At 42.8% G+C, this 14,143-nt stretch overlaps 1 protein-coding gene across 1 annotated transcript in view; it reads right to left on the reverse strand.

The window, feature by feature from the left end:
- Positions 1 to 14,143, reverse strand: part of LOC138753503 (hemicentin-1-like) — a 349,996-nt gene that overhangs the window by 39,805 nt on the left and 296,048 nt on the right. The window contains exons 87-90 of the mRNA XM_069916635.1: positions 8,127 to 8,396; positions 5,736 to 5,906; positions 1,521 to 1,691; positions 444 to 593 (exon numbers count right to left, since the gene is read on the reverse strand). Of these exons, the coding sequence (XP_069772736.1) occupies positions 444 to 593; positions 1,521 to 1,691; positions 5,736 to 5,906; positions 8,127 to 8,396 (762 nt within the window). The remainder of the gene's footprint in view (positions 1 to 443; positions 594 to 1,520; positions 1,692 to 5,735; positions 5,907 to 8,126; positions 8,397 to 14,143) is intronic.

Below are 14,143 nucleotides of genomic sequence, written 5' to 3' on the forward strand. Positions count from 1 at the left end.
TCAAAGTTGAGGACTGTAATCATTCTCCCTATCACTGGATTTGGGAGCCAAAGATTCATTGTCTTGTCAGTCACATTTTGCAATCACTGAGCCATTCTGTCGTGTTCTCAGTGAACATATACAGTTCTTGGGGTCAGTACTGACTCTCCTCTGAATCCTGCTGTTCTCCCCCGATGCTGGGTGCGGATGGAAAATGCCACCTGTTGCCAAATGACCTTTAACATCCAGTACAGAAAGAAAGGGCAGTGCAAGGTCAACATCAGTGGCAAGTGCAGCACCACACCAGAGCTTTCAGGAAAGGTGGAGAGAAAGAAAACCATCTCTATCTCTTGCTGATCAGAATAGGCCAGGGTGGGATGGGGGCAGTGATTATTTCGATGGGGATTAGGGAGTGAGTGAGAGTCACAGTGCAGGTAACATCCACATCACCGCACAATACAAACCAATGGGGTCAGGCAAGTTCTCTATGATTGCCTGAATGCTTGTCATGCCCGTGGCTGAGTTTTCCGTGATGTTGGTGTCGAGGAATGCAATCCCAAATTCCTTGTCATTGATAATCCCGATCAGGCTGCCCCTGGCTCTCCCGGGAACACCTGCAATAAATGGGCAGCCCAGGTCAGTCCAAAAGCTTAATAAAAGAGGCCCTTTCATCGCGAACCCCCAAACAATAATGAGTGGGATTGGGTTATGAATCAGATGTCCAGAGTTTGCAGCAACCAGTGTAGGGCTGGATGGGAGCAGAATAAGACTCTGAACACCGAGAGCCCTCAGTTGGGTGACCACAGCATCAGGTGATTAGGATAAGAAGTAATTTCTTTATGGCTCTATACATCTGTTACACTATCAACATTACAGGACAATAAAGAAACATGGATTCTTAGATGGCAGAGATTAAAAAGAAAACTCTTGGCTCGAAAGGAATAAAGGAATATTGGGTGGGAGATTGTTTACCTGGAAGATCAGCCCCAAACTTATAATGAATAAGACTTGTGTGGCCCAATGACTTGTGGCTTCTATTTTGTAATGTTTTAAGGTGTCATTTCGAAGTCTTGATAATGCTCCATTCCATAACCTGGATTGTGGGTTCAAGTCCATGAGATTCTGACTCAAAGTCAAGGTTACCACCTGGTTTCAAACCCACTTCCATAAAGGTAGAAGAATCGTTCTTCGTACTAATCATAGAGGAATAGAAACCGTGTCAGCCATGAGCATGGGCTCTCCTGACACATCAACAGCCTTTCAGCTGTTGTCTTAATTTTAAATTTTAAATGATAGAGCACAGTAGAAGACCCTCTGGCCCATGAAACCCATATCACTGAATTACATCCAATTATCTATTAACCCCATACATTTTGGTGGGTGGGAGGAAGCCAGAGCACCCAGTGAAACCCACGCAGGTCAATGGTGAGGACATACAAACTAATTACAGATGGCACTGGATTCAAACTCAGGGGGCTGGGGCTGTAATTGGGTTTTTTGCGCCGTGCCACCCAATCCAGCCCTGGGCTGTTCTGACATACCTGGGCACGGGTGTAGATTGCAGCTAGCGGACTCGAAGCTCTTTCCGGGACAGGATCTTCCCTTGCCTTTTGGAGGAGGGCTATTACATCGCCGATGTCTCAGCTGCTTCCCCTGTCCACAGGAGGACGAGCACTCACTCCATTGCTGCCAAGCACTCCATGCTCCATTCACTGCCACAGACACAATAGATCATGTAACCAACAACTTCACACAGCTGTAAAGTTCCTCTTGCTGCAAATCCCCGCCTTCTGCACTTCAAATGTATGACTACACCCCTCAATTTGCATTTTATTCATTTTCCCTTGAAAATTGTGACCTGTTGGGCCATTTCTGAGAGCAGTTTATTCGCAACCACACTACTGTTGGTCTGGAGATGCAGACTGGGTGAGGATATGCCATTTCTTTTCCTTAAGGACATCAGTAAATAGATGGATTTTTAATGATGACAAAAGTCTGCAGATGCTGGAAACTGGAGCAAAAAAAAACAAACTAATGGAGGAACTCAGCTTCTGTGGAGGTAGAGGGATCATCGATGTTTCGACTTGAGAGCCTGCAATAGGTCTGTGTAGGGAGGAGGCCAGAATAAAGAGGGATGGCGAATGGCTAATGCACCATTGCACTGTCAGTCCTGATGCAGAGCCTCAATCCAATACATCACAGTTCCCCTGCCCTTCCTGGTCACCAGCTTCATTGAATGTATGGCTGGCATGATGGGATTTGAAATTCTGTTTACAAAATATTTTGTTCAGGTTCTAAATGACAAATCATTGTCACAGCCATTAAACTACCAGAAGCAATAATGTGAGAGGATTAATCGCCTGTTCAAAAAATACTGGGTTGTAATTTGCTGCTGTTAATATTATAAATGTCCGTTGCTTTCTCTCATTGTATTAAGACATTCAGAGCCAGCTCTTCAGCGCTTGACGTCCTGTTTTGCAGAAACTGCCAAAATGTTTGGCCTGGAAGTCAGCCTGAAGAAAACTGAGGTCCTCCATCAGCCAGCTCCCCACCATGGCTACCAGCACCCCCACATCTCCATCGGGCACACAAAACTCAAAACGGTCAACCAGTTTACCTATCTCGGCTGCAGCATTTCATCGGATGCAAGGATCGACAATGAGATAGACAACAGACTCGCCAAGGCAAATAGCGCCTTTGGAAGACTACACAAAAGAGTCTGGAAAAACAACCAACTGAAAAACCTCACAAAGATTAGCGTATACAGAGCCGTTGTCATACCCACACTCCTGTTCGGCTCCGAATCATGGGTCCTCTACCGGCATCACCTACGGCTCCTAGAACGCTTCCACCAGCGTTGTCTCTGCTCCATCCTCAACATTCATTGGAGCGACTTCATCCCTAACGTCGAAGTACTCGAGATGGCAGAGGCCGACAGCATCGAATCCACGCTGCTGAAGATCCAACTGCGCTGGGTGGGTCACGTCTCCAGAATGGAGGACCATCGCCTTCTCAAAATCATGTTATATGGCGAGCTCTCCACTGGCCACCGTGACAGAGGTGCACCAAAGAAGAGGTACAAGGACTGCCTAAAGAAATCTCTTGGTGCCTGCCACATTGACCACTGCCAGTGGGCTGATATCGCCTCAAACCGTGCATCTTGGCGCCTCACAGTTCGGCGGGCAGCAACCTCCTTTAAAGAAGACCGCAGAACCCACCTCACTGACAAAAGACGAAGGAGGAAAAACCCAACACCCAACCCACCAATATTCCCTTGCAACCCTGCAACCGTGTCTGCCTGTCCCGCATCGGACTTGTCAGCCACAAACGAGCCTGCAGCTGACGTGGACATTACCCCTCCATAAATCTTCGTCTGCGAAGCCAAGCCAAAGAAAAAATTAAGACACCTGTAGTTTAGCTTTATGTTGGAGCTATTTAGTAAAAGACAGTGCACGTGTCTGCAGCTTGAGAGAATCAAGATTGGAACAGTATGGTAGACAGTACTGATGCTGGCTGCAATGAGGGTATCAGAGAAACTGAAACGCTAACCGAAGCAACTGTGTCAACTGATCCACAAGAACAAGTGTGTGATAGAGGAGGAAGAATTGCTGGAACTGGTGTCTCAGTGAATAAGAGGGCTAAGTGAAACTGGTGTGTCAGGGAACAATAAAGCATGGTAGTGAAGATGTCAGGAAGAAGTAACATAGAGGAGTAACTGTTAGAAAGAGGAAACTTTCACTGGATAGTGTGTTAGAAAACAGATGTCAAAAGACGGCATTATAATTATTCTCTGAAACTTAATGTTGTTATTTTATTGTAATGTGAAATTTATTATGTACAATACTATTACCATAGTTTTACCATCATGGGGAAGAGATGATCAACTCGGAATCTTGCAAAAAACTAGCTTAATTGGCTTAGAATCTAATTAATACAGTGTTACCAGGGAGAGGAAGGGTCTGATGTACAATCTCTCTGTAGAATGAAGGTTTAGAAATATGAAGAGGAATGCCAATGTGTTTGAATCGGGGTTGCATTTCTCATCTTTGTATAACTCATAGTGGCACTGACCGAGTGGTGAGTGTGAACATGAACATGAGAAACCATTCAGTTCCTCGACTGTCTTTTACTGTTCAAGAAGTCATCTTTTATTAACCTCACACCACCTTCCTGTTGTGACCCCTTAATTTCCCTATTATCTGTCCTATTCTGTCATTACTTTGCAAATGCTGGCTCTCAATTTCTTAATGATCAATTTTTTTCATTCTCCTGCTACTGATGCCAAGCTAACAAGTATCTTCTTCTAAATAGCAGGGACACATTTCCAACTTTCCAGTCTGTGGGAACAGCTGAAGAATGTATGGAATTCTGAAAGATGACAGCCACCCTTCCAAGTTATTAGGTAATGGGGACACATCGCTTCCTCAGTCCCATGAATTTCTCCAACGATTTAAATGTTAAATTCATAGTAACTTCTTTCAGCTCCTCATTCCCACTGGATCTGTTTTATTTCATTTTTGCTAAGAGTATTTTTTTAATCATCTTACACTAACATTTCTCAATCATTTCCTTATCCTTCATAATTTATTTCTACCTTAACTTGTTAGACATTCTGAGTAACTCTTGCTAACCATTTGTTTTTAATAGCTTCTGTAGTCTATTTCTTTTATTTGTGATCACATTACTCCTATATTCTTCTACTCCTTTCTTTATTAATTTCTTGATCATCCTGTGGTAAAATGCAAAATTTTCACTATCCTAAAGTTTACTGCCACTTTTGGCAACATTATCAGCTTTTTCCTTTGCTGGAATACCATCTTTAAATTCTCTTTCCAGCCACAGCGGGACAAGTTTTCCCATTGAATGGAGCTTGTTTGGTTGGGGTTGCAGTGATTGGAATCCCCCTGCTCAGGGGATGGATGAATGGAGGGACGAGCATGCGCATGCACACACATCCCTCATCCAACTTCCGGCAGAACACCATTCACAACTTGCCTCCTGTCCTTAGGTGCTGTTTTGAATGGTATGACTCAAAATATTTACAACCATAGAACATAAGCACAGAAACAGGCCCTTTGGCCCTTCTAATCTGTGCCAAACCTTTTTTCTCCTAGTCCCACTGGCCTATACCCAGTTCCTAACCCTCCATTCCCATCCTATCCACGACTTTGTTCAAATTTTTCTTAAATGTGAAAATTAAGCTCGCATTCACCACTTCAACTGGCAGCTCGTGTCGCACTTCCTCCACTCGTAGTATGAAGAAGTTTCCCCTCATGTTCCCCCTAAACTTTTCCCCTTTCACCATTAACCCATGTCCTCAGGTTTGTATCTCACCTAACCTCTGTGCTCTCTCTGTCAATAGTCCTCATAATTTTTATACTGGTCTCATATATTTGGTCTGGTCTGAAAGCCCAGGATTGGAGAAAGGGACTTAACCCATGGGTCAGTGTTATCCTGCCAGCCCAAGAGTCAACCCACTGGAAAACGCAGCTGAAGGTCAAATCTAACCTACTCTATTATTCCTCTTCTTCCAACTATTTCTCTATTCCAACTTCACCATTGCTCCCACCACTGTTCCCACAGTCCCTTCAGCCACATCATTCCTCCCCTACCCACCACAGTCCCACCCAACCCTGCCATTCCTGCGGCCTACCGTTCCCAGCTCTTCCCAAACTCCACTATCCCTCCCCTCCATTCTCCTGCTCTGAACCTCCCCCCACCTTGTCCTGCTGTGCTGCCTGTCAGTTTATGCTCACCAGGGCACCTGTCTGTGCCACATCGCTGCATCTGTATATCAGGTCCTAGGCAAACCTTGCCCCCATTGGCTGGGCGGGGGTTGCTGCACGATCGGTGACGCTTGCTCTGCCCACCCCCGCAGGTCCGGCTGCATGGTTTCCAAGGGCTCCAGGAAGCCCAGTTCCCATTCACTGCCAACACAAACAAATCCATGTCATCAGAACCTCCAGGTTAATACACGACCCCTCCCATTCCGCCAATCTCCCCCCCACTCTGGGCGATTTTTCACAACTTTATTGATTGCTGAATTGGGATCTTGCTTTACAGAATCTGGCTGCCAAGTTTCCCACTCAAAGAGTGCATCATTATCTGTCACAGCCATTCCCAGGTCATGAAAGTAGCTGTAGAAACTCCATGGAGAGAGCATACTGTGTGGTAAACCATTGCTATGTATAATTGTCTAGTCAGGCACACCTATTGGCTGGTTGTACCTGTGGCCCCTCCCCACAGACTCCTGTGTAAAGGTGACTGTTCCACAGCCCCCTGCAGCTCAGTGCAGGTCAACTGAACAGTATGGATGTACTTGTGTTCTTAAGTGAATAAAAGCCTATTGGTTTCTGTACAATAATTGATGATGCATCATACTGGACCTACTCCTGGGCACCTACAATGATCGATCATCTGTGGAGCCATGAAGGTGAAGTGAGACACCACCCTGTCCAGAGGATTTGTCCCTGGTGTCCTCCCCAGCAGCAATCAGGCAGAGATTAGAACTCACATCATGGTTAGTCAACAGCATCAACTGCTATTGTTCTGCACAAGCTGGGACCACCTCTGCCATTCGCCATTTCATTACTGATTGGCTGTAGGCTAAGGCTTTTGACAAGATCCCATGAGGGACTCTCGTGCAAACAAAAAATGTGTGGGGCCTAAGCACTGGTGTTAAGTCTGACAGATTGAGCTTTCTCGAGACGTTATATTCACTTTAGACCCAGGATTGGTCTGTATAATCCATCGAAAGGGTTCGCTGATGCTGTGTGTTGGTTGTCAGAGAACAGTTGAGCTGAAGAGCCTGTTTCTGTGCTATAAAACTCCATGCTTTGTACTCTTTTCCCACTGATGGATCCTCCTCTTGCTCTAAGCAGCTGCTTTGACTTTCTCCAGTGCATGGAGGGTTCTTTGAGTGGCTGGAGTGGGGACCATGCAGTGTGACAGTTATTGTAGTCCATTCAAGATTTAAATATCTGTTATGACCCCTTGAACTAAAACCCTTGTCTCTAAAATTGTGCTGGGATATATATCAGCCAAATCTGTGGATTTGACCATGTTTAAGCTCATTAAAACATCTGTTCCTATTTTTTACTTGTAACCCCTCTCTGGGTTCTCCAACTACAAAACCCTTCTCCTTAGTGAATAAAATGAGAAGTACCTACAACCTTTTGCTCCACATGCAGATTGTCATTTCTGATTAAGTCTCTTGCCCTCAATATACATCTAAAAACATATGGAATTTTCTTTAATCTTTTCCACCAGTGACATTCCCTGCCTGCTCTTTGTCTCTTAATTTCTTTTTTATGTTCTGCTCTACACTTTTTATACTCCTGAAGATATCTCAGTGAATTAAACAAAAGTTTGTGGCACCATCCTCAATCCCTTATCAAGCAGCAGAATGCTACACCAAGGCCTGATTTCTAGTTCCTATTCACCAAGATCACCTGTAAAGAATTTGCACCATACTTCCCAAGGCTATCCTAACATAATTAAACAAATTGGTCAGCACATATCCATTGTAACCTAGTGTGGTTGGGAATGTATTCAAGAGTGCCGGCCTCCTCAAGAGGACTCTTAACGGGCTCCTAATGTCCTTGCAAGATGTACTGTTCACTCTTATTACTGCAATAATATTTCTGACACGTCATTCAGATATTTTCTGATGGCATTTAAGGAATTGATAAGGAACTATTCCCGATCTTTGAGGCCAATTGGAAGTATAAACATTGGTGTTCAAAACTCTTTGGCTTTCAACACAGCTGTGTCTGCATCTCCCGAATGATGCCATTTGACAGTGAATTATGAAGCTTCAATCTAAAACTTTAGCACATAATCTAAACTGGTTCAGTACTGAGTGAGTTATGATGTTACACATGCTCTTCTTTGGATTGTCCAAGGCATGGAGTATTTGTCTAATATGGTTCTCCTCAACAGCTCAAGAGTCATCATATCCCACGAGCACACAATCATCTCCTTTCCTGTACCTATCCTTTAGTCCTGACTAGATATTTAGCTTTTTATAAAATAAGTGCGCGTAAGGGTCAGGTATTGAACCTGGCCATTTTCTAGGTTATTGTACATTCTTTAATAATGCTTTCAGATAAAACCAGTCATTATGGGATCCACTGTGTCCTTCCTACCTTGCACAGTTAGAGCTATTCTTACAAAGGCATATCCCATGAGATTCCGTGCTATACATTCGTATTCCCCTGCATCTTCCTTCTCAGTGGAGACGATCTGCAGTGTGGAGTTTGGGAGCAGTACCAGACGTGTATTCTCCCTGATCGGCTGCCCATTGTGAGTCCACTCCACCACAGGACGTGGCTCGCCTGTAGCCTGGCAGTGCAGCAGGACTCTGTCCCCAACCCCCGCAAGTGTGTCCAAGGGTTTCAAAGTGAATACAGGTGCACCTGGAGAAGGGAAAACAATCGGTTCAACAAATTCAATCAAACTGAGGTTATAGTAGGCAGAACTATCTTCTACTCCACCTCCCTCAAAGGTGGAATGCAAAGGAAAACATGTTTGGCTTATTTGACCACTAGATGTGGACATTAATGACAATGCCAACACTTATTGTTCATCCCAGATTGTCCCCAGAGCAATAGAGAGAATCTTCCTTTGGGAAACCACGGTGCTTGAAGAAGTATTTCTTTCTATAGAACTGCAGTATGCACCTTATTCCTGTGCATGAGCTCCTCCCAGTCCCCAGCTCCTTAATTTTGCATTAATTTTATCATCTCTCATTGAAGCACACAATTTTCTTTTAGACAGGCCATTTCCGTTCACAAGCCCAATTTACACCCAATTAACCTACGTTTCGAATGGTGGGAGGAGACCGGAGCCCCCGGAGGAAACCCATGCAGGAATGGGGATAAAGTATCAACTCCTTACAGACAGCGCCGGATTTGAACCCCAGTCCCAATTGCTGGTGCGATAATGGCATTGTGGTAACTGCTATGCCAACCATGCCGCTCGATTTTGAGAGGATGCCCTAAAGACTCTTCCCAGCTTAGCTTCCAAGTGGCCAAGGCAAGTTTGCATAACTACTGGTGTTAGAGTCCTGATATTTATCAATCTAGGTCTGCATACTTTGATCTTTGGAAGAATTGAGGGTTAACCATATTTAGATACACATGATCCTAAGGGGGCTTTGTTTGGGCAAATATTGAGATATTTTGACTCATGGGGGAGTCTCGAATGGGGGACACAGTTACAAAATAAGGGTCTGATCATTCAAAATTAAGGTATGCAACATCTCTTCCCTCAAATGGTAGTGAATCTCTGGAATTCACTTCCCCCCCTCCACCCCCTGTTCCCAAAAGGGCATGGATGCCAAATTGTTAGATATATTGAGGTGGAGATGGATAAATATTTAAAATATAGCATAGAGGAGTTGAGGCTGGCATTGGTCTGCAGAGATTCGGTATGTTGGCAAACCTCCACAGATGTGCAGTGAAAAGTTTGCTAACCAGCTGTATCACAGCCTGACATGGGGACACCAATGCCTCTGAGCATAAAGCCCTGGAAAAGGTAGTGGACATAGCCCAGTATATCACAGGCAAAACTCTTCCCGTCATTAAGAATATCGACATGAATTATTGCCATTGGAGAGCAGCAGCAATTATCAAGGATCAGCACCTCCCAGGATATGCTCTGTTCCAGCTGTTGACCTCAGGATGGAGGGACAGGTGGCACGGGACTTATATGAATTGGTTCAGGTATGGTTGCTGACCCTCAACCATCAGACTCTTGAACAACAGACTGATTCAGAGACTCATTTATTTTAGACATATATTTTGCTCATTATTTATTAATGAAGATTTACACCTATATCTGCATGTGCTCAATCAGCTTGCTTACAGTTCTTTTAGTGCAGTTTACAGTTACTTGTAGAGAAAAAGAATCTGTGTTGTATGTGATGTTGTGACAGATTGTGTTGTATTTTATATTGGATATAGATATGTTTTAAAGGAGATAAATTGGGGCAGATTTTTTAGTGAGGGTCACCTACAAACATTTCAAAACAGATCTCATTAAATAATACTGGAGCTCTGCTCAAGTCAGACAGTCCAGCTCCGAGTGCCTTTGCAAATGTTTGGGGGAGTACCTATAGAGACTTCACTAATATATTGTTGTTTAGAAAAGCAATACATGAAACAACTCAGAGGATTAGGTTCAGAGTCATGGCTGTCTGAGTGCAGTTGGCTGTTCTAAGAGGGTCATGTGGTTTTTCAAGCAGAGACAGTCAAACAGGCTTATCTCTGAGTGAGAGAGAGAATTCAGTTTTCGAGTTCAGCAGCAGCAGCTGGGACTGGAACAGGACAAGCTGGCAAGCTTGTGGAAAAACCCCATTTTGAAGAAGGGTTGTGAGTTCTTAGTTCAGCCTGGTCAAAGTCCTTGTGGTCCATACAAGAGGAGAGGACTGGCTGCTTAATATTTCACTTGAAATAAGAGAAACAACAAGGGGGGGGGGTGTGGCAAGATGGCGTTGAGGGAAGACGTGTAGTTCCACTTTCCCCCAGTTAGACTTATAAATACCCAATTTAAAAACTTGTAAAAGTGGTTAAAAATAGTATTTACAGACTTTGGAATAGTGGAGGATTGAAATGGCTGCAAACGTGAAGAAATCAAAAGCTCAATTGCAAAAGAAACTACCTTATAAAAGTGTTGAAGAATTGAGGCCTACCTACCAAGTTGAAGCCACGGAGTCGTTGATTGGAGCTCCCAAGCCTCAGAGGACTCCTGCTTGGCTAAATATTACACCGGCGCCGATCGCGTATTCACAAGATGGCGCCGGTTCAGTGACGAGCTCGGCCGGCCCTGATTTGCGCGCCTGTGAACCCGGGCATGCAGGCAGATCAGCTGAGCGAGGACAGACTCGTGAGCCCACAATATTGCCTGGTGGTCCGGGGGCGCGCATTATAGCGTCGTGGGTGCGTGAGTTATTGGAAAAGGTGTGGGCTGTGGAGAGCCCGAAAGATGGTGGGCTGACGAGGTCGGTGCGCAGTCAATGGGTGTCCAGACCTGCAGCTGCACTGGAAGAGGAGCCACTGCGTTAGGGGAGGAAGAGAGCTCAACGTTACTGGAATTAACACAGGAAGAAATGGGGACTGAGACCAGAGAAGGTAGGCCTCAAGGGGAAGTGATGGAACCTGGACTGGATTCTGTGTTTACAATATTGGAAGGGATTGCTCACCAAATGGAAAACATGTCAATGCAGATGTCTATTCAGATAAACCAAGGATTTATGGAAGTGAAAACTAAAATGAATAATATGTGTGAAGAGATGACTTCTATGAAGAAAGATATGACTGTAGTTAAAAGTGATGTTAGTAGATGTATAAAAACAGTAGATACTGTACAGGATAATTAAAAAAAAATTGAAGCAGCTTTTTTTGAATCTGAGAATCAAGTAGAGCGTAATAGAGAAAAAATAGAAAAAGTGGAGGACTCTTTCGTGGACTGAGGGATTCAGAAGAAGGAATTATTGAAGAAGATTGATTCATTAGAGAATCAGGGTCAAAGAAATAATGTAAAAATAGTAGGTCTTCCAGAAGATATGGAAGGTTCCGGTCCGGTAAAATTTTTTAAGTAATAGATTCCTGAGGTACTGGGCAAGGAATTTTTTCCAGATGGTCTAGAGTTGGATCGAGCGCATAGAGCATTGAGGAAAAAAACCGTTTCCAGGTCAACCACCAAGGGCAGTTTTGATTTATTGTTTGAAATATCAAGACAGAGAAATGATATTACAGAAGGTTCAAAATAGCAAAGTGTTTTTCTATGCAGATTTGAGTCAAGAAATTATTAGAAGGCGCCGAGAATTTAATTCAGCTGAAGAAGTATTGTGAAGAAAGGGTTACAAGTTTGCCTATCATTACCTGGCTGTACTTAAAGTATTTTATGGAAATTTTCAGTCTCAATTTTTTGAAAATGATCATGATGCATTAATTTTTGCTAATTCGTTGCCAGATTTGTGAGGAAATGGTTGGTCGCCACTATTGTCGCCTAAAAGGAGGGTAAATGGAAATGGGAATGGAAAGAATGGGAAACACAGAAAGAATGGAAAGAAAGTTGAATTGATGCAAAGTCTTCTTGATATTGAAGACCCGGAACAATCATTGGGATTGGAATCACTGGGTTGAATATGTTTGAATAATTACTTTGTGAAAGTAATGTGGATGACACTGAGACCTGATAGTCGTCTGCCACTAGTGGGTTCTACCACATTGTAGAGCGCGTCGAAAGAATCAAAGACTTGTTGATCCAAACCAAGGCTTTTATTAGCAAAAGACAGGAGCGCTTCACAGGTGGCCGACCAGTCCGGAATGATCCGACCTGGCTCGGGACACAACCCTTTAAGGCCCAGACAATCAATAGGCGTGGCTTAGCTCTCAGCCAATCGCTGTAAGCACAGTCTAGATACAGTAACTATATACACTATGTACATTGGTGACAAAAGACAAAGGAGGAAAAACCCAACACCCAACCCCAACCAACCAATTTTCCCCTGCAACCGCTGCAACCATGTCTGCCTGTCCCGCATCGGACTTGTCAGCCACAAACGAGCCTGCAGCTGACGTGGACTTTTTACCCCCTCCATAAATCTTCGTCCGCGAAGCCAAGCCGAAGAAAGAACATTGGTGATAGATCTGTACTATCACACACACCCAGATTTTTAGGGAGTTACTACTTCTTAGTAGTTTACTGAGGGGAAGTTTATATATATTTTTGTTGGTTTTGTGGTATTTTTATATCGAGGGGAGGGTTTAGAATATTTAGGGAATTAGAAAGGGGAGTAATATTTTATAGTAGAGTTTTTACTGAAATGTCTAATTTGAACTTTGCAACTTTTAATGTCCAGGGATTGAATAATCCTATTAAGCGTAAACGGGTATTGGCTTATATAAGAAAAATGAAAGTCGATATTGCTTTTTTGCAAGAGAAACATTTGACTGAAAAAAAAACATATGAAATTGAAGAGAGATTGGGATGGTCATGTATTTTTTTTTTCTTTTAATTCCAAGGTGAGAGGTGTAGTGATTTTAATTCATAAGAAATTACCGTTTGAATTGGAATCCTTTGAAGGTAATGCAGGGAGGTTTTTGAGGTTGAATTGTAAATTTTTTGCTGAATCATGGACTTTGTTAAATATTTACGCACCTAACGTGGATAATGAAAGGTTTATGTCGGAGGCTTTTTACTTGTTAAACCAGGCCAAGGAAAATATTTTGGTTGGGGGAGATTTTAACTGTTTTAGATATTTTGTTGGATAGGTCTCTGAAAAGTATAAGGAAATCAAAGATAGCAATACAAATAGGAGCTCTGTTGAAAGATTTGAATCTGGTTGATATTTGGAGGAGAGTAAATCCTACAGAGAAAGATTTATCTTTTCATTCATCTAGATATGATTCATTTTCTAGAATAGATTTTTTTGGTATCGGCACATTTGCAAGGTAGTGTATTACAGGCTGAATGTAAAAGTCGGGTTATATCGGATCACTCTATGTTGTTTTTCTCCTGTGTAAGTCCTGAAGTGATACAATTGTCTTATAGATGGAGGTTTAACACAATGTTACTGAGGAAACCAGAGTTTATTACTTTTCTTAAGGAACAGATTACTTTGTTCTTGGCTGAGAATATTAATATGTAATTTTGTATTGTGGGAAGCTTTGCAAGCATATTTGCATGGGCAAATTATTAGTTATACTATGAAAGTTAAAAAACAATATGTCGCAGAAAGCTTAACATTAGAGAAACAAATTACTGAGTTGGAAGGAATTTCAGAAAGATAAAAAGGCAGCTTTAGCGAAGCTGAAACTATGTTATAATACACTACAAACCTATCAGTCTGAGTGATAAATCAATCGATCTAAGCAACGTTATTATGAATTAGGTGAGAGGGCTCATAAAGTGTTAGCGTGGCAATTAAAAACAGAAGACATCACAAATTATTAATGCTGTTGAAAAGAATTCAATAGTTACCTATAAACCTCAGGAAATTAATGACCAGTATTATTCATTTTATCAACAATTATATACTTCTGAGGGAAAGCAGGAAGATGGTTTTATTGATTCTTATTTATCTAAATTAAATTTACCTGTTTTAGGCGAGGAGGAGGTTAGGGAATTAGAAGCTCTATTTACAGATTTTGAGTTT

Source organism: Narcine bancroftii, chromosome 1 (assembly GCF_036971445.1).
Source record: "Narcine bancroftii isolate sNarBan1 chromosome 1, sNarBan1.hap1, whole genome shotgun sequence".
Lineage (NCBI taxonomy): Eukaryota > Metazoa > Chordata > Chondrichthyes > Torpediniformes > Narcinidae > Narcine > Narcine bancroftii.